Source organism: Dromiciops gliroides, chromosome 4 (assembly GCF_019393635.1).
Source record: "Dromiciops gliroides isolate mDroGli1 chromosome 4, mDroGli1.pri, whole genome shotgun sequence".
Lineage (NCBI taxonomy): Eukaryota > Metazoa > Chordata > Mammalia > Microbiotheria > Microbiotheriidae > Dromiciops > Dromiciops gliroides.
The window spans coordinates 481299597-481318518 of record NC_057864.1 but is presented as its reverse complement, the minus strand read 5'-3'; the positions used below and the strand labels follow the sequence as shown (position 1 = coordinate 481318518).

The window sequence follows — 18922 nt, the reverse complement described above, 5'->3', positions numbered from 1 at the left end:
TAGGATCATCATTCTGGTGACAAGGATGGGCTGCTGTGTCATAGGTATCTAACTGGGGGGCAAGGATTTCTTTTCATGGCAGCCTTGAGAAACAGGAGGCACCATGACACCCCTTAGGTTTGGGAGGAGGCCTGTCTGTCATCAGGGAGTAGGCAGATGGACCTCACCGAAATGGAGGATCAGATCCTGGTTTTAAATACTCTAGGGGAGTGTGTGGCTTAAGTGATCATATTCTCATCCTTTTGGAAAGGAAATAATTTTCTTGGGACAATGAGACTTTTTCACAAACCTAGGTTTTCACATGTTGGGGCTGCCTGCAAATAGCCAGTTTCTCCAGGCATTTATGTCACCATTCTGCTTGAGCCTATGCCTTTCAGTTGAGTATTTTAACTAATTGTTTTTAACTTAATAAGAATGAAGCTCTGCAAATGAACTTATGACCACATCCTTGAGGGGATTTGGATGTTTGGTTCTACTCCCTCCTCAAAGAAATCGGCCTTTTATTTCTTCTTACATATTAAAAGTTTGGGCCTGGAGATTGTGAGGAGGAAAGAATTCCATACCCAGATTTCTGAGACAAGTCATTTCATGAGAATAACCTTGAGGTTAGGTCAGAGCTTTGACCGTAGCCTTGTGACAGTTGTCATTGATCTCCAGGGTGGAGCCTGTACGCCCTCATGCTGAGGCCTTTTCAGATTTTAAAGGTCTTTCATATCCATTGCTTCATCACGGTCTCCTAGTCCTATTCTGTAGCAGCCCGGTTTAAGAGAGGAGGAAACTGAGGCTCTGAGGTGCTCAACTTACCTCAAGCTACTTATCCAGGCGGAGCAGAGACAGCACCAGAAATGAAGACTTCTGACTTTTACCCCATGTTCTTCTGACTGTCTCGCACTGGTTCCCTTCCTAACATTAGCTCTTAGAGAAAGTATCTCTGCAGCTTAAAATTGCAGATACTAGTTCTCTTTCAAAATGAGCCCCTTTGCTTTGTACCTTCCTCACACTTTGACACTTGTGATGTTTGAGCCTCTGTTTGCTTCATTTCTCTTTCAAGAGATAAAGTTCTGAGGGCTTTGTGCTTCATAAAGGACTATGATGGTAGAAATTAGGGTTTGGATTAGGTGGTATTAAGGATGTAGCACTAGGCTTGGATTCAGAAAGACATAAGTTCAAATCTACCCTCAGACAATTAACTTCTAACTGTATGACCCTGAGCAAGTCACTTAATCTTTGCTTGCCTCAGTTCTTCAACTGTGAATAATGAAGCATCTCCCTCCTGGGGTTATTGTGAGGATCAAATGAAATAATCTTTACCTGGCACTTTGTAGGGGCTTAATAAATGCTTATTTCCTTCCTTCTCTGATTAATCACTGAGGCAGCTAACTATTCTTTTATTTGGTGTGTGAAACCCAGGAGCAGTGGGCTAAAACAGGGAATCTGAAGATCTGCTTGACCCCTCCTTTGTCTTCCTTTTGTAGGTGGTTAGAAATAAACCTGTGGCCCGGCAGGCACCTGGCAAACGGAAATGCAATTGCCGGCAAGAGATGAGGACAACACAGCTGGGGCCAGGGCGCTTCCAGATGACCCAGGAAGTGGTCTGCGACGAATGTCCCAACGTCAAGTAAGAGCTTAGCCTTGGGTCCACTCTGAATTTCAGTTATTGATACTTTGGGGTTTTACCCCCTCTTCGTCTCAGAATCGATCCCTGCTCACTGAGTCATTCCTTGTAATAAAGATTTTTAAAACCCCCAGCTGATCAACATATCGCCCAGTTCTGACAGTGAAGGCGGCGCTCCACACTGATAGTCCTGTCAATCACCAAACATTTGTTGATTGCTTACTGTACGCCGCGCAAACAGCAATGTCTGGGTGAGATGTGCAGTTTGTGGAGACAAGGGGATCTCCCAGGGAAGGTGCTGTGTGTGTGTGGGGGGGGGGCTCTGGGACCGCCTCTCAGAAGAGGAGACTTGAGTGGGGTCTTGGAGGAATCCAGGAGGCAGAATTGAGGACAGAGAGCCCTCTAGGAACAGGGGAGAACCAGGGGAGGCTGGACTGTTGTACGGGAGGAGAGTGCAAGGAGGCCGGTGGTGTTTGGTTCTAGAGTAGGTCATGGTGAGGACGGCGTCTAGGGAGAGGCCAGGCTGCGAAGGGCTATAAGAGACAAGCAGGTGTGCATGGCGTTGATCCTACAGGCAATGGGGAGCCATTGGAGCTTTTTGGAAAGGGGGTTGACATGGTCAGATTTGTACTTTAGGAAGGTCACATTGACAGCTGAACAGACTGGATGGGGAAGGGACTTGAGGCAGGGAGACCTCCCAAAAGGCATGAGTTGAGAACCTGCACAAGAGTGGGGAAAGGGGAACAGACAAGAGATGTGAAGCTAGAAACAACAGGACTTAGCCACAGATTGAGTTTATGGAATGAGAGTAGAGAGGATTGGAGAATGACACTTAGATTGTGAAACTTAAGACTAAGAGGGAAGAAAAAAGGATTTTGAGGGGAAAGATAGTAAGTTTTGTTTTGAACATTGTAGAGTTTGAAATGCCTGTAGGATATCTATTTTGAAGTGTCTGTTAATTAATGTGAGACTGGAAGTCAGGAGAGATGGGAGAGCTGGAAATATGGATTTGGGAATTACCTGTGTAGATGAGATCATCAAAGAAGTGAGCCTTGGGTAACACTCCAGTTAGTGGACACAAAGTAGAGGGGAAAAAAATTCAACCAGAGAAACTGAGGAAGCCCTCAGAGAGGCAGGAAGAGAACCAGGAGACAGCTGAACACCTAAAGAGGAGAGAAAGGAAGGTGATGGACAGTGTCAGAGGTTAACCTAGAGGTTAAGAAGGGTGAAATGGAGAAAAGGCCATTGGATTTGGCAATTATTTGGTAACTTTGGAGAGGGTAGTTTCAGTTAAATGGTGAGGTAGGAAGCCAGATTGCATAGTTTAGAGTGGAGCGAGAGGAGAGGATGTGAAGGTGTAGGTTGTAGAGAGCTTTCTTCAGGAATATATCCAAGAAGGGGAAGAGAGTTAGAAGATGATGGGTAGGGGCAGCTAGGTGGCTCAGTGGATAGAGCACTGGCCCTGGATTCAGGAGGACCTGAGTTCAAATCTGGCCTCAGACCCTTGACACTTACTAGCTGTGTGACCCTGGGCAAGTCACTTAACCCCCATTGCCTCACTAAAAAAAAAAATTAAAAAAAAAAAGATGATGATGGGTAACAGGGATTGAAGGATCAAAGGAGTGGACAGAGTAGGTAAGGTACCCACAGATGAAGACACCCTCCCCCAACCCCCCCCCCCACACATGTACATGCGTGCGTGTGTGCGCGTGCGCGTGCACACACACACACACACACACACACACACACAGAGTCTCTGCCTGCATTCAAACTGAAGTCAGTTGACAGGGGTGAATTTTTGGTTCTGTTTCGTTGATAACTTGATTGTAACTCTTCTTTAAATACACTTGTATAGTGCCTCATTTTTATTCTGTCCATCTTTCTTTTTTTGGGTATAAGCAAAATATATAAAGGTTTTGTTTTCTTCCGTAGTCTGTTACTTTTTCATGTTATTGGACTGTTTAGGCCATTTTCATTTACTTATGAGTTAGGCTTATATTTTCCTCCATTTGTCTCTATTGTTGTTCACCCCCACCCCAAGGATAGGCCTTTATCTATTCACTTATTTTAGCTTAATCTACTTTAAGGTAACCCTCTTGCCACTGGATTTTTTTCCTGTCATCTACAAGCCCTTTTCCCTTTCTGTTTATTACTCTTTTGCCTAGTTTTAGAGTTTTGCTTCACTTACTAGTTCCTTTCTATCTTCCTTTTATTTAGTTATCTAATTCTTCCCCTCTTTTTATTTTCACTTGGTTAAGCAGTCAAATGAGATCTCCTTTCATCTCTTCCACTTCAGCTTGTTATTTTAAATTTCATTTTCTGTGCTTTTTTCTAAAAAGGATTTCTTTTTCTTGTTCTCTTCATTATTTCTCTTCTCTTTCTGTCTACTCTAGACTTGTTTTCTTTGATTCATGGCCCTTATACTTATTTATTCCTTCTTTAATGTCTTTTCCTCATAGAATTTTAGCATCTAATTTTGTGTTCCCTCTTATAAACAGTTTCTGTGTTATTACCTTGTAGATCTTGCCCCTAGATCACCTTTTTCTGTTGAGTTTCATTCAGAAAAAACAATTCCTGCAGGTGATAGAGAAGATAAAAATATTGCCCAATAGTAGAATGGTCATGATTGTATTATGCATCACTCTCCTTTGTCTTCCTCATGTTCTTCTCTTTTCCCATGTCATGAAATCTCCTTGCATCCATGCCCTCCTACTCTTCTTTGCTCCCAGGAGCTCTGACTCCCCTTTTCTGAGACAGAAAAATCCCTGCAGATTATATCCACTTTAAGATCTGTGTCTTCCATTACAGATTATTTCTTTTCCCTCATGGAAGGGTTCTTCAGTGGAAAGTTCTCCCACCACCGAAATAAGATTTTCCTTTTCCTCTTATTTCAGTCCCTCCATTTGTTTCCTCACCCATTCTCTTGTAGGTCCTCTTCTCCCTGAGAGATTACAGGAGTTATTTTTCCCTTCATTGTTAACTTTTGAATTGATTAAGGCACATTACATATTTCCCCCTATCTTCTAATATCCCTCTTGCCCTTGTATTCTGCAATTTTGTCCTACAAAAAAACAGTGATTCAACCATAGGCATGCCATTGTAAGATTTAGTCCTGCTATTTCAGGTATAATTCCTCCACCATCTCTTTTATTTTACTTGTGCTTTCAACTTTATTTCCTTGTGTGATTTTAGAAAAAAAAAAGCTTTATTGGTCTCTCTGTTGTTCTTAGTAGCTGTATTTATTTACCTTGTATTTCTGTTGTCTATGGTGTTTAAATAACAAATAGGGTTTTTTTCAGGTCTGGTTTTCTTTGTAGGAATGCTTTGAACATCTCTTTTTCATTAAACAGCTATCTTATCATTTATGGTTAGGCTTAGGTTTGCAGGATATATCACCAGGGGTTGTATATTGAGTTCCTTTGCTCTTTTGAATACATTCCATTCCCTCCTACAGTTTCTGGTGGGTACAGAATAGTCATGTGTTATTAGAATTTCCTTTCCTTTATATTTGAAGGTCTTTTTCCTGGTCATTTGCAAAAATTGTTTGTAATTAGAATTGTTTAATCTAGTCACTATGAGGCATAAATTTTTTCCCCCCTTGAAGAGAACTGTGGCACTTTATTTTCTATTTAGAAGTTCTGGGCAATTTTCTTGTCTGATTTATTACATTATGGTGTTGAGGTTTTTTGGCTTGTTGTGTTCCTCTGGGAGACCTATAATTCTTAAGTTATCCCTACACATAGTATTTTCAAGATTAATGTATTTCGCTTGAGGGGGCAGCTAGATGGCGCAGTGGATAGAGCACCTGCCCTGGAGTCAGGAGGACCTGAGTTCAAATCCGGCCTCAGACACTTAACACTTACTAGCTGTGTGACCCTGGGCAAGTCACTTAACCCCCATTGCCCTGCAAAAAAAAAATATATATATATATATTTCACTTGTAAGAAGAGCATGTTGTCTTCTAACTTCATTGCTTTTTAAAACTTGGCTTCTCTTCTCCCAGATGGTCCTTTATTTCCGTGTGTTTGCACCCCGATCAGTCACTCTTATTTCTTTGGTGAAACTTGCTACTAGAGATGCAAATTCTTATATTTTGCCAGTTATTTCTGCGACATAGGCCATAAATTCTGCTTTCACAATTCTTGTTTCTCTTTTAAAGCATCCGTTCTTGGGAGTCCATGAGGTCCTCTGCTTCCTCAGGTGTTGATTCATTTTTCTTTGTCTTACAGTATTTATTCAGAGATATCTGAATTTGTTTCATACATCTGTAGGTCCTAGTACTTTCTGTTATAAATATCTTCATTGTATGCCAAATGTCAATTTTTTTCCACTTGAGGTCTTTAATAAATTCAGCAATTTTTTCCCTTATCTTCCTGTATTCCTCTCAGACTCCTCCCCCCTTAATGGTGTTTTCTTTGGGAGCTGGACCTCAAGCCTATCTCAGCCTTCCCACTGGGCAATTTACATCTCACTGGCCTCTGCTCCTGTCCCAAGTGGCTTCTGGGGAGACAAAACTGGTCCCAGCTAGATACCAGTTCCCTTGGCCCAGACTGGTATCTTGTTCCACTTCCTTCTGCTCCTCAGTTTTCTGAGTATGATTGGAGCCCAGAGTGCTACCGCACTATAGTCCTGGCCAGAGCAAGCATGTGGGTTGGTTAGTGCATCCTTGTTAGAGAGTGGATCACTAGTGGTTGAGGGAATGTTGAATGAGCCTCCTCAAGAGGCAAGAAACAATGGGTGTAAAGAATTCTGAGAAGCCCAAGAAGTCTAAAGTCTGTGGACTGTGGCAGAATGAAATAAAAACCTGAAAATCAGTACCCACAATGACAATACTGTAAACAGGAAACAAGAAATGGAATTCTGGGTAATAACTAGTGTTGTTCAAGAGAAAACTAGAAATCACATACTTCATGCCTTGACAAAGGTCAGGGAAATTCTCTGTGTGGTTAGCGCATATGCTGTCTGACATGATTACTGGGTTTGGTTTTGTGGGACTGCTATTAGTCTTTTTTAAAAATCATGGTTCTAAGGTTTGTTTTTGCTGTGTGGGGAAGGAGGAGAGATATATGTTCTGGTGATATAAAAACATCAGATTAAAAAGAAAGGTTGGCAGTGCCTAATTTTTGCAACTCTATCACCAGAATAACATTTATATTATGAGGTAGGTCTTTGTGCTGAGGAACATTCTGGATCATTTAAAGCTCTATGTATGCTTTCCCAAATACAGTCTAGCTCACTCTCTTCCTTTTGTTCAATTTTGGATACAACTCACAGTGTCTGCCTAGTGTGCCTGTCTCCAGTATGTATGCTAAGACTATCTATACCATAGGCAGTTTTAAATTCACCTGGTTTTTTCTGCATGGATTGCTAAACTGACTTGTTGAGTAATCCTGTATCTCATCAAGGAGTTCTTTTAATTTTCTGGGTTTAATGCTATCAGTGAGGCACAGTAGATAGTGAGGCCTGAAGTCAAGAAAACTCATCTCTCCTTGTGTTTTTTTTTTAATTTCATATTTTCCTACCACTTACATGTAAAGACACTTAACATTCTTTTTTTTTTTCAAATTTTGAGTTCCAAATTCTCTTCCTCCCTCATTGAGAAAAAGTATCTTTGATCTTCATTCAGACTTCCACCACTTCTTTCTTTGGAGGTAGTACCTTTCATCATAAGTGCTTCAAATTATCTTGGATCACAAAATTGCTGAGAAGAGCTAAGTCATTCACAATTGATCATCATACAATATTGATGATACGGTATACAATGTTCTTCTGGTTCTACTCATTTCATTTTGCATCAGTTCATATAAATCTTTCCAGGCTTTTCTGAGAGCATCCTGCTCATCCTTTCTTAGAATACAATAGTATTCCATTACATTCATGTACCACAACTTGTTCAGCCATTCCCCAATTGATGGGCATCCCCTCAATTTCCAATTCTTTACATATAGGTCCTTTTTCTTTTCTTTCTTTCTTTTTTTTTTTAATCTCTTTGGAATACAGACCTAATAGTGGTGTTGCTTGGTAAAGGGTATGCATGGTTTTATAGCCCTTTGGGCATAGTTCCAAATGTTTCCCAAGAATGGATCAATCAGTATACAATTTCACCAGCAGTTCTTTAATGTTTTCATTTTCCCACATCCCCTCCAACATTTGTCATTTTCCTTTTTTGTCATATTAGTCAATCTGATAGGTGTGTGATGATAGCTCAGAGTTGTTTTAATTTGTATTTCTCTAATCAATAGTGATTTAGAGCATTTTTTTGTATGATTATAGATAGCTTTGATTACTTTGTCTAAAAGCTGCCTGTTCATATTCTTTTGACCATTTATCAATTGAGGAATGGCTCTTACATCTATAAATTTTACTCATTTTTCTATATATTTGAAAAATTAGTTTTTGGTGGGGCAGTGAGGGTTAAGTGACTTGCCCAAGGTCACACACCTAGTAAGTGTCAAGTGTCTAAGGTTGTATTTGAACTCAGGTCCTCTTGAATCCAGGGCTGGTGCTTTATCTACTGCACCACCTAGCTTCCCCCAAGAGAAATAGTTCTTTATCAGAAATTTGCTGTAAATTTTTTTCCACAGTAATGATTACTGATTTTGTTTTTCCCTCCATCCTGATTTCCCCTGTTTATCCTGCTTGCTCTCTTTCCTTTCAACCTCTCCATTCTCAAAAGTGAAAAATGTATTTTTGTGAGTTCAAATCCAGCCTCAGACACTTCCTAGCTATGTGATCCTGGGCAAGTCACTTGACTCTGCTTGCCTCCCTTTCTTCATCTGTGAGCTAGAGAAGAAAATGGCAAACCACTCCAGTATCTTTACCAAGAAAACCCCCAAAATGGGATTATCAAGAGTCAGACACAACTGAAAAACGGCTGAACGTTGCTATCAACACAATATCACCCATAACTGGGACATGCTATAGGCCTTCTGTGTCTTAGATTCAGCCAAGGACATTCTCCATGAAATTGGCAAACACTTTGGCAAATTATATATCCTTATCATATGATGCTTGGCATTAGTAATTAGAGGATCATTTAGCAGTTTTCTCTATGGTTGCATTTATTATGAGATATCATAAGATCTTAAAGTATACATGAAAAACTCCTTGTTAAAGGAAGTCACCAAAGCCATATCTGTCACTATACTTTCAAATACCATCTCTTTTGGTAATCACCAATCAGGAAGGACACTCAGGATTTCATTATCTGTTCCTTTCAGTCAGTCATTCAACAGTTATTGATTGTGTGACTATAGAGATATGATCTGCTATAGAAAATTATTTGCAAAAGCCCACCTATTTTCTGCTGTTTTTATCAAGAATAGCTTTAAAAAGTTTAGGTCATTCTCATTAAAAAAGCATAAAAAAGTTTGAAGAAGAGAAAAGCCTATGGATTGGTAGTTATTGATGTCCTCTGTCACCTTTTCTGAGCAATAATATTCTGCTAATTTTTGCATTCTTGTTGTATCTTCATCTCCCCAAGACATCTTATAATAGGACCCCATGGGGCTATTAAGATTGTGTCTTCTCTAGCACAGATTTCCTTGGTAGGTACAGGCTCTGGTCATGCATATCTTTGTGATATCCTTTTCCTATGTGTTATTTCTTCTTACGGGATTGTCATGAGACTCAACTGAGATAATCTTTGTAAAGCTGAAAGCAGCACATCAATGGCAATTGTCATGTCCTCATGTGGTGGTAGATTGGGAACTGAAGTGTTTGCCTGAATTGGGAGACTCCATCAATGAGCAAAACTGATTATTCCAGAAATGTAGAAAAATCTGCTTCAGGGACAGGATACATACATACCCCCGTGGAGGTTTCAGAAAAATTGATTTTTGCAGTTGTTTGAATGAATGAGATGGAGTGGTTTTGTGCCACCTTGATGCAGTTCTTTGAGAGGCTGCGAATTGAGGCCGTGTAATTAATTCCAAAAGTCGAATGTGGAGGTGACAGACGGCTTCTTGGAAGGCTGACAGAATGGTGTGTATTTGAGAGCTTTCTCTCTGAGCACGTATCCTCAGGCATGTACATGTAGGGCAGGCATGCCCATGCTTGCTGAGCAAGGGTCAGAAACAATGTTTCTCTAGTAGACAAGCTTCAGCTCTTCCCTGTTTGATCGCTCATCTTGGTCATTTTTTAATTCTTTTCCGTTTCAGGTTGGTGAATGAAGAACGTACTCTGGAGGTGGAAATAGAGCCAGGGGTGAGAGATGGCATGGAGTATCCCTTCATTGGAGAAGGTGAAGCATCACTGTCCTATTTTCTTGGGGCTCTCTTCTCTCCCTCCCCCACCCCCATTATTTATCCTCACGGCTCCATCGCGGTGCTTGTAAATGTCTTGCTCGCGTCAACCCTGCTAGTCATTGGTACTCTAAGCAGTAGTCTGGGTATTCATTCTTTTAGTGTGATGGACAAAAAGAGCCCTTGTCTATCACTGAAGACTTTCCGGATTTAGGGCTTGGAAAACATGAATTCTAATTAGAGTTTGTTTGTTTTTTTTGTTGTTGTTGTTTTCAGTGAGGCAATTGGGGTTAAGTGACTTGCCCAGGGTCACACAGCTAGTAAGTGTCAAGTGTCTGAGGCCGGATTTGAACTCAGGCCCTCCTGACTCCAGGGCCGGTGCTCTATCCATTGCGCCACCTAGCTGCCCCTAATTAGAGTTTTTTTTAAGACACATAGCCACGGTTGATATCAATACAGCTGTGCTTTTGGACCACACTGCTGGTGTTGATGTTAAATGAAAAACCCTAAAAGAGACAAAAATGTTTGTGATGGCATTTATATTTTTTCAAGTCAGTGAATTTACTTCTCAAACTCTTTAAGAAACTAGAAAAATCAATAATTTGCTTGGAGCCTCCAGTATACATGTATTCAAGAGTTTCAAGCTTGATGTACCCAGGTCTGTACATCTAGCTTCTCAGCTATACCTTGAAGATGCTAGTCAGTGCTTGCATAGAGGCTGTCTTCTGCCAAATGCTTTGCAGTTGCTTAGATTGGGACATACATTAATCTGTAACTTTCTGACCTAGGTGAGCCACATGTGGATGGGGAGCCAGGAGATTTGCGTTTCCGGATCAAAGTTCTCAAGTAAGTGGCGTGGTCTCAATCATGTTGAAATTTCTTTTTCTTTTTCTTTTTTTTTTTGTGGGGCAATGGGGGTTAAGTGACTTGCCCAGGGTCACACAGCTAGTAAGTGTCAAGTGTCTGAGGCCGGATTTGAACTCAGGTAATCCTGAATACAGAGCTGGTGCTTTATCCACTGCGCCACCTAGCCGCCCCATGTTGAAATTTCTTTAACAGAGAGCAGATTAAAGTTCCACCAGAATAGATTCAGGATGTAGAGGCCATGTCCTCTGCCTTTCCCAAGAGCTCAGGGGACCAATTTCATGACATTGTTCTTCTTAAGCCTCATTGCTAATACTTTAAGAAGGGCTAAACATATAAACATTGATCAGACATTTCAGAAGTAAGTAAAGGGGGCAGCTAGGTGGCGCAGTGGATAGAGCACCGGCCCTGGAGTCAGGAGGACCTGAGTTCAAATCCGGCCTCAGACACTTGACACTTACTAGCTGTGTGACCCTGGGCAAGTCACTTAACCCCCATTGCCTCACTAAAAATTAAAAAAAAAAAGAAGAAGAAGAAGAAGTAAGTAAGTAAATAAATGAGGACTGAACTAGATAAATAAATCGCTGTTCTTTGAAGTCCTGAGCTGGAGGAAAGTTGTGCCTTGATAGCAATGAGGTGTAGAGGTAAGGGACCTGTGTCACACAGGAACCTCCAGGGCTGCCAGGACAGTCATTGAGCCAGCAAGGTCACATAACTCCACATCCAGTTCTTGATGGGCAGCAGGTAAAACTAGACGAGGCAAAGACAAGCCTGGATCAAAGGGCCTCTGGGAATAGAATTATTCCGAGTTTCCTGATCCCATCTTGGTATTGCTCTTCCTGTTTTGAGGAAGGGATGGTGACTCAGACTAAAGCCCCATCCCTGATCTTGTTTGCTCTACAGACACCCTGTGTTTGAAAGGCGTGGAGATGATCTATACACAAATGTGACGATCTCCCTGGTGGAGTCACTGATAGGCTTTGAGATGGATATCCAGCACCTGGATGGCCACAAGGTAAGGTCAGCAGCCTGAGAGGGCTGCCTCTTCCCATAGCCACCCAAAAAGAGCAAACCATTGGAAAATCTTATTGGTGGCATTGTCTAATGCTTCTTGATATGATGAGCTAATCCATTGCTTAGAGAATCGTTGGTCAGTGATGACAGCTGCTGAGAGCCGGTATTTTTCTCCTTAATTTGGAGATATTCTCCTTTCGATTTACCTCCACTTGGTGATTTTTCATGCTTTTTCACCTTTCCCCCATCCTGCATGATGGACTTGGGCAGGAGCTGCCTGCGGTCTGGGCAGCTGCAGGGCAGGTCTTCTTGGACAATAGTCCTGCCCTCTCATAGCCCCTCTTGTTTTCTAGGTTCATGTTGCCCGGGATAAGATCACCAGACCAGGGGCTAAGCTGTGGAAAAAAGGAGAAGGGCTGCCCAGCTTTGACAACAACAACATCAGGGGCTCTCTCATAATCACCTTTGATGTTGAATTTCCAAAGGAGCAGTTTACAGAGCAACAGAGAGAAGGTATGTGCTCTCCACATAGAAATTTGACCAGTAACAGCTACCAACCCCTGGAGGAGTGGGCAGGCCCTCAAATGAGGGCCCTGTGGGGGAAGGGTCACCTGCCTGTGAGTGATCCACTTCCCCACTTGGTCTGTTCCTTCTTCAGTAAAATATGGGTACTGTTTGCACCCGGGCATGTTGAGAAGGAAATACTTCAGGAACTTTTTAAAGAGCTATAGAAAGGGGGCAGCTAGGTGGCACAGTGGATAAAGCACCGGCCCTGGATTCAGGAGTACCTGAGTTCAAATCCGGCCTCAGTCACTTGACACTTAACTAGCTGTGTGACCCTGGGCAAGTCACTTAACCCCCATTGCCCCGCAAAAAAAAAAAAGAATACTTTGTTGGAAAAAAAGAAAAAGAAAAGAAAAAAAAAAGAGCTATAGAAAGATGAGCCCTGTCCACAGGTGTCCTCTCTCTCTGTCTCTCCCTCGGGCGTGTTACCCACACAGGCCACTTATCGGGGAAGGGGGACCAGGCTTGTCCTCGTTCTGAATGGTTCTTGGCCCTTTCTCTTTCCAAGAGTTGGAGATGTGTTGAGCATGGTCCAGTAACTGATGGGGGCGTGTAAATGGCACTGAGATAGACCTGTTTGTCACCCCTCCAGCAGGTGAGTATGAGCTCGTCACCAGAAGTGTGACCATTCCTTGTTCTTTCTTGCTCTCAGGTATCAAACAGCTACTGGAGCAAGAATCAGTGCAAAAAATCTACAATGGACTGCAAGGATATTAAGTGGATACAATTGGACCTTGTTTAACATGATAAGTGGATCAGAGATATTTATTATCTGCAGGTGTGCTTTTTGTAAAAGACATACAAGATTTTTTTTCTAATGACCTTCATGGAGTGAATGAGAAGGTTTGCGTTTGTCCATTTATGATCAGAAAAGGCGTATGGAGACTGATTGACCGAAAGATTAACCCTTACCTCTCCTTTTGAGGAGCTAATGCCTGGTGCTCTCTGTAGAGTTCTTGAAACTGAAACTGAAACAGTAATGGCACACAGCGACTTCCCAAGCCAAGGAAAAGCATCTTCAGGACATGGGGTGGTGGTTAGCTGTTTCACTCAAAGTATCAAGTGGAGAGGTCTGTTTTTAAATACATTTGGCTGTTACTTTTTCTCGTCTCTTGTGTCTTGTTTTAGTAATACAGTTGTCTTCCCTATTTTCCCTTGGTCTGCCCTTACACACTTGAGAACCATTTGGATTTTTTCCTTGTCAGAAGAATGAAGGAAACAAACATTCTAGAGAATGATGGGAATTCATTTTTTGCACCCACCTCAGGTGAGCTAAGTTAGAAATGGGTTTGAAGTTCCTGACTAAACTGGAAATCTGAAAATAAGGTTCGGGTGGCACCAGGAGGTCACCTGCCATAGGCCATCGAGGAGCAATGGGCTTCCATCGAGTGAATTTGACAGCAAACCACAAGAAATCATTTTCTTTACTTTTTACATTAGAAATGGTCTTTCCTGTCTTCTACAATTTGCTCAGGTTTGTATTAGAGAATTAACTCCAGCTGATCCACTTAGCTGGGAGGTGTATTTAAAATGCATGGTTCATATGTGAGGGTTGAGCATTTCTAAGAAGTTCTTGTATCGACACTTGAGCATTTCAGACCAACCTTGAGGATTGTTTCCATTTGCCATCTGCGAATTTAAAAGAGACCAGTTGTGTGCAGGAGTTGAGAGATGGTTGTAGGGGTCCAGCCGTAAATTCCTGCCCAGATGAGATTCCTCTACCAACGGGGTTGCAGTTTTCCCCTTTGCCACCAGGGGGCTCCCACGGTGGCCAGGGCTGAGCAGTCAGTCCTGTGGCTGCTGCCCAGAGCCAGGGGCAGAGGCTTGGTCTTCGGCCTTCTTTTCATAAAATAGGCTCTGTGGATTAGTAGTGACCAGGAAGGAAGCTGGGCTGGGGGAAAAAGATGTGGGTTTCCATGGAGATGAAGTATTTACATTTATTTGCACATTTCCCTTGACTGTGCCTTTCATCCGTGAAGACATGTTCAGAATTCAGTTGAAAGGGGACAGTAGTCCCCCCGTCACTGCGGTCTGGAGAGGGGTTTAGCCAACTGATCAGGCTAGTGCAGGGCTTTTATCTTTTGTATCTTTTTACCAGACCTGTTCCCTCCTGGGTATCCAGGGACCTGGTTACGAAACTCTATCCCCCAGTATTCCTGGCTCTGCCACTTAATAATTGATAAGCATTTGTTAAGCACCATCTGTATGTTAGGTACTGATAAAAATGGAATGTTCTCTGTCCTCAGGGGCCTTCTGTTCTCTTGGTGTGGATACAGCACATCAATAGATAAGTAGTGTGCTGTAGCCAGCTCCTACTGGCTCAGGAAAGCTGATTGTTAGGAAAGCAGCAAATACTACAAATCAAAGCTTGATTTGTTATTTTACTGGTTGTCTAGACTTAAGAAAGTGATAGAGAAAATGTTAATGGGACAGATCAAACGTAAAAGTGTATTCTGCTTTGGAGAGCTGGTTGTTAAATATTTACCAGCACACCCCTGTATCTAAGTCTATACAGAGTTAAGAGAGGCAGAGTATGGAGTATTGAATAGAGAACTGACCTTGAACCTGGTTTCTGAAATTTGTCCTGGCTCTGATAAAGATAGTTGTGCCAGACCTAGGCTCTCAGTGCTCCAGGCAGTTCACTAAGACTAAAGGTTTCCGGGAAGGTGTTGATGATCTAAACTGATAAGAGGGGAGCTTCCTCAGCCTGGAGCCCTTTTTTCCTGGGAGGAGGTCAAGGATCAGGAAAGATTTCATGGAGAAGTTGGAGCTTGATCTCAATCTTGAAAGGAAGTAATGGGGTCTTGGGGAGGGCAGGGGGGGCTGCCGAGGAAGAATGTGTTACAGGCATGAGGGGAGGGGAGGGGCGGGGGCAGCCAGTGCAAAAGTGAAGAAATACAGGGAGGGAGTGAGGGAACAGCAAGAGGACCAGATTGGGGGTGGGGGGGGCGTCAGTGGGAGAGACAGTGGTGTCTAGTAGGCTGGCAGTTGGCAGAGCACTTTAAAAGCCAAGCAGAGGCATTAGATCTGATTCTAGCGGTAATGGTGAGCCCTATGTTACTCCAGTGTAACGAATGGAAGAGTGATACAGTCAGGTCTACACTTAAGAAGAATTACTTCTACCTCTGCATAGGGGATGGGTTAGCATGGAGAGAGACAAGGCAAGAAAACCCATTAGGCAAGGCTTTGCATTCTTCTGCACCTCGAGGTTGTCGTTAAGTGACCTGGCCAGGGTCATATGGATGATACATATGTGTCAGGAGGCAGGACTTGAACCTGGGTCCCCCTACCCTGGAAACCAGCTCTCACTCCGTTAAGCCAGGCTGCCTCTCTATTCTTACTTTCCAGTTGTCCTGTCTTGGTGTTTGCAGTGAGTAGAGCGGCAGCTTTACTCTGCTCTTCCCTGTAGTTCTCCATAACTGCCAGTCAATGCTTCCACTCACGATGTCTCCCAGCACAGGCTCTCTGCTTGCCATTCTTTTTCCTTTGATTTACAAGCTTTCCCCAATAAAAAAGAAAAAAAGGACATTTGTCACAGTGTCTAAAACGGGTCTGGCAGAGGGCAGCCTTCTTCATGGCTGGGCCTCCAGGCTCTGCCACCCAGCTTTTCAGTACATGGCAGTTGTCCTGTGTTCTGGTCAGAGACCCACCTGGAGCTGCAGAAGACAATTGCATGGCTCCCATTTCTTGGCAGAAACACCCCATTTGCAGCCATATAAAGCCCCTTGCTTCCTATTTCTTCCTTGTGCTGTGTTCTGATAGCCTCTGGCCACCATCAAAGTGTGTCCCACAGTTCAGAACTTAGGAGCAGATATCTATCCCAGTACTAGGCAGAGTAGGGCTCATTCTACAGCCCAATGTCTGTCGGCTGGTAATAGCACCAGCCATGGTCTAGAGCAGATTATGTTTTTGTACCCTGGACCCTGTCTCAGAAGAACATTTTTTTCAGTTAAGTGTCAGTTAAGAGGTTAATGCAAATAAAGATGAATTTTCCCCCCATCCAATCCATGGATCTCCTGAAATCCATCCATGATCCTTGGACCCCAGTTAGGAAATCCTCATTTGGAGACTCAGTGTACGCATACTCTCCACATCCTGGTTTCTTCAGTCTTGCAAGTTATTCGGGAGCAGTTACACAAAAACAACCAAAGAGAAGGAAACTGCCTTTTCTGAGCAGCTTGACTAATGGGAAAGGCTTGATGGCTATTGACTAAAGAACTACAGCAAGCCCCTGCAGGGAGGGAAGTGGCTACCGACCAGCCTCATTAATGGTGACTAGAGCTGCCACCAGCCCTGAGGAAAATGCCTCACTCAGTGGAAGCTTTGTCAGACCCAACAGGAGATGAACACGATTGCAAAGAGGTGTAGTCCTCCCCTGAAAGAGAGAGGCTTCCTGACTGGCATCCCCTGGTGGGCAGCTGACGGAGCGAGGTGACCAGGGGGGTTCTGAAAACCATCCAAAGCGGACGCTAGTTATGCCTGACAGGGGGCAGCCCCACAGGGGCATCACCAGGGTCCATCAGTAGCTCTGCCACACAGGAAGTGTGAGCTGCTGTCCATTCCCCCTCCCCTCCACCCCGTGCATGTGTTCTGTCTTCATGTTTCTCTCTCATGTGTGATCCCTATTCATATCTACTCTTCCCTCTGAGGTGATGTTTCTATTTGGAAGAGTGACCTCCAGGCTCATGGGGAGAATGATCTGTATTATATCTTTTCATTAAATGATTTTGTTTTCATCTCTGCGGTCTCTGGATGATTAGTATAATATTTCAGGGTGGATCGGATCTGTGAGATGTCTCGGGAGCACTGGGAAAAGTCATGGGGTAAGGATGGAGGCCTTGTCAGGACGCCTGGTTCTGGGGCTGACAAATGGCTCCCTGGGAAATAACTGGACTGACAAGATGGCCACCTGGGGGCGTCTAGATTTAGGGATGATGCAGGGTAGAAAATAGCAAAGGAGTAGGAACAGACCATTCCAATTATAACTAACAAACTAATCCCAATCCCTTGATTTTATCACATTCCTGTCAAAAAGAGGAAACATGATAATAAAATAGGGTGGGAAAGCACACCTAACAGTCATAACCATGAAAGTGAGTGGGATGAGCTCACCCCAAAAAGAGGGGAAGGTGACAGAATCATCTATGAAGCAGAATCTGACAATACATTGTTTACAAGAAACACACTTGAAGCTAAAAGTGAAGAGCTAGAGTTGCATTTACTATATAACAAGTGAATGGTGGCATCACTAGAATGCAAATAATCAGGGGTGGTAGTCATAATTTCAGAAAAGTAAAAATAGTTAAAAGAGATAAGGAACATATATTGACACAATAGCTAATATACCAGTACTAAATATACATACACTGAAAATCAGCACCTGAATACCTAAAAGAACAGGTCATTGAACTTTGGGAAAAAATAGAAAAAAATATTTGGGGGATCTTAGTATGTTCTCTTGAGACTTAGATAAATCTTACAAAAAGATGAACAGGAAGTTAAAATGAACAAAATTTTAGAAAGGTTAGATATATGATACACCCCCCTTTTTTGTGGGGCAGTAGGGGTTAAGTGACTTGCCCAGGCCACACAGCTAAGTAATATGATACACCTCTTTTTTTTTTTCTTTCAAGTGAGGCAATTGGGGTTAAGTGACTTGCCCAGGGTCACACAGCTAGTAAGTGTTAAGTGTCTGAGTCTGGATTTGAACTCAGGTCCTCCTGACTCCAGGGCCCCGAGCTCTATCCACTGCGCCACCTAGCTGCCCCATGATACACCTCTTAATGGAAATCATAACCAAGTGTACCTATTTCTCAGCTTTGCAAAGCAAACTTTATAAAAAAAAATACCTATTGTAAAATCCATCTTTACAAAGATTAACCATTTACTAGGACAAAGAGCAGAAATTAAGCAATACAGAATATAATGAAAGAATTCATGAGTCAAAGAACAAATCATCTGAACAAAAGATAATCTTAGCAAATTGGCTAGGTGGCGCAGTGGATAGAGCACCGGCCCTGGATTCAGAAGTACCTGAGTTCAAATCCGGCCTCAGACACTTACTAGCTGTGTGACCCTGGGCAAGTCACTTAACCCCCATTGCCCCGCAAAAAAAACCCAAAAAAACAAAAACCAATGAGATAACATACCTAGAGTTGTGGGTTATAGGTAAAGTGATACTTAAAGGAAAATCCCTCTAAACGTGTTCATCAAAAACAGATCAAAGATCTATTGGGTGTGCTGCTGGGGCAGGGGCAGGATGAACAGCTACAAACCTTTTAAAAAGTAAATCCTAAAATTTTGAAAATAGGATAAAAAATATTTCAAACTCATTGAATTAATAAAACTTGGAGTGAGCTTTTTGAAAAAAACTAATAGTGAAATCACTATCTAACAACGTAGAGGAATACCAATAAGAAAAATCCCAACAAATGAAGAAGAAATAAATCATTGTCAGAAGCCCTTCTGCTCAATTGTAAGCAGCTCCCCACCCCCAAATTGATAAGCTTTAAGTACTAGATGGATACTGACCAGATCATGTAACAGAATAAGAAACAGAATTGTTGTAGCAAAAGCCTGAAAACAAAAGAAGTGGCTGTCAATTGGGCATGACTAAACAAAC

General features: G+C 42.5%; 1 protein-coding gene across 1 annotated transcript in view; it reads left to right on the top strand.

The window, feature by feature from the left end:
- The window catches only part of DNAJB11 (DnaJ heat shock protein family (Hsp40) member B11), a 36416-nt gene extending 23013 nt beyond the window's left edge, over positions 1-13403 (top strand). The window contains exons 5-10 of the mRNA XM_043963985.1: positions 1476-1618; positions 9775-9857; positions 10647-10704; positions 11626-11737; positions 12090-12249; positions 12953-13403. Of these exons, the coding sequence (XP_043819920.1) occupies positions 1476-1618; positions 9775-9857; positions 10647-10704; positions 11626-11737; positions 12090-12249; positions 12953-13017 (621 nt within the window). The 3' untranslated portion in view covers positions 13018-13403. The remainder of the gene's footprint in view (positions 1-1475; positions 1619-9774; positions 9858-10646; positions 10705-11625; positions 11738-12089; positions 12250-12952) is intronic.
- The last annotated feature ends 5519 nt before the right edge of the window (positions 13404-18922 follow it).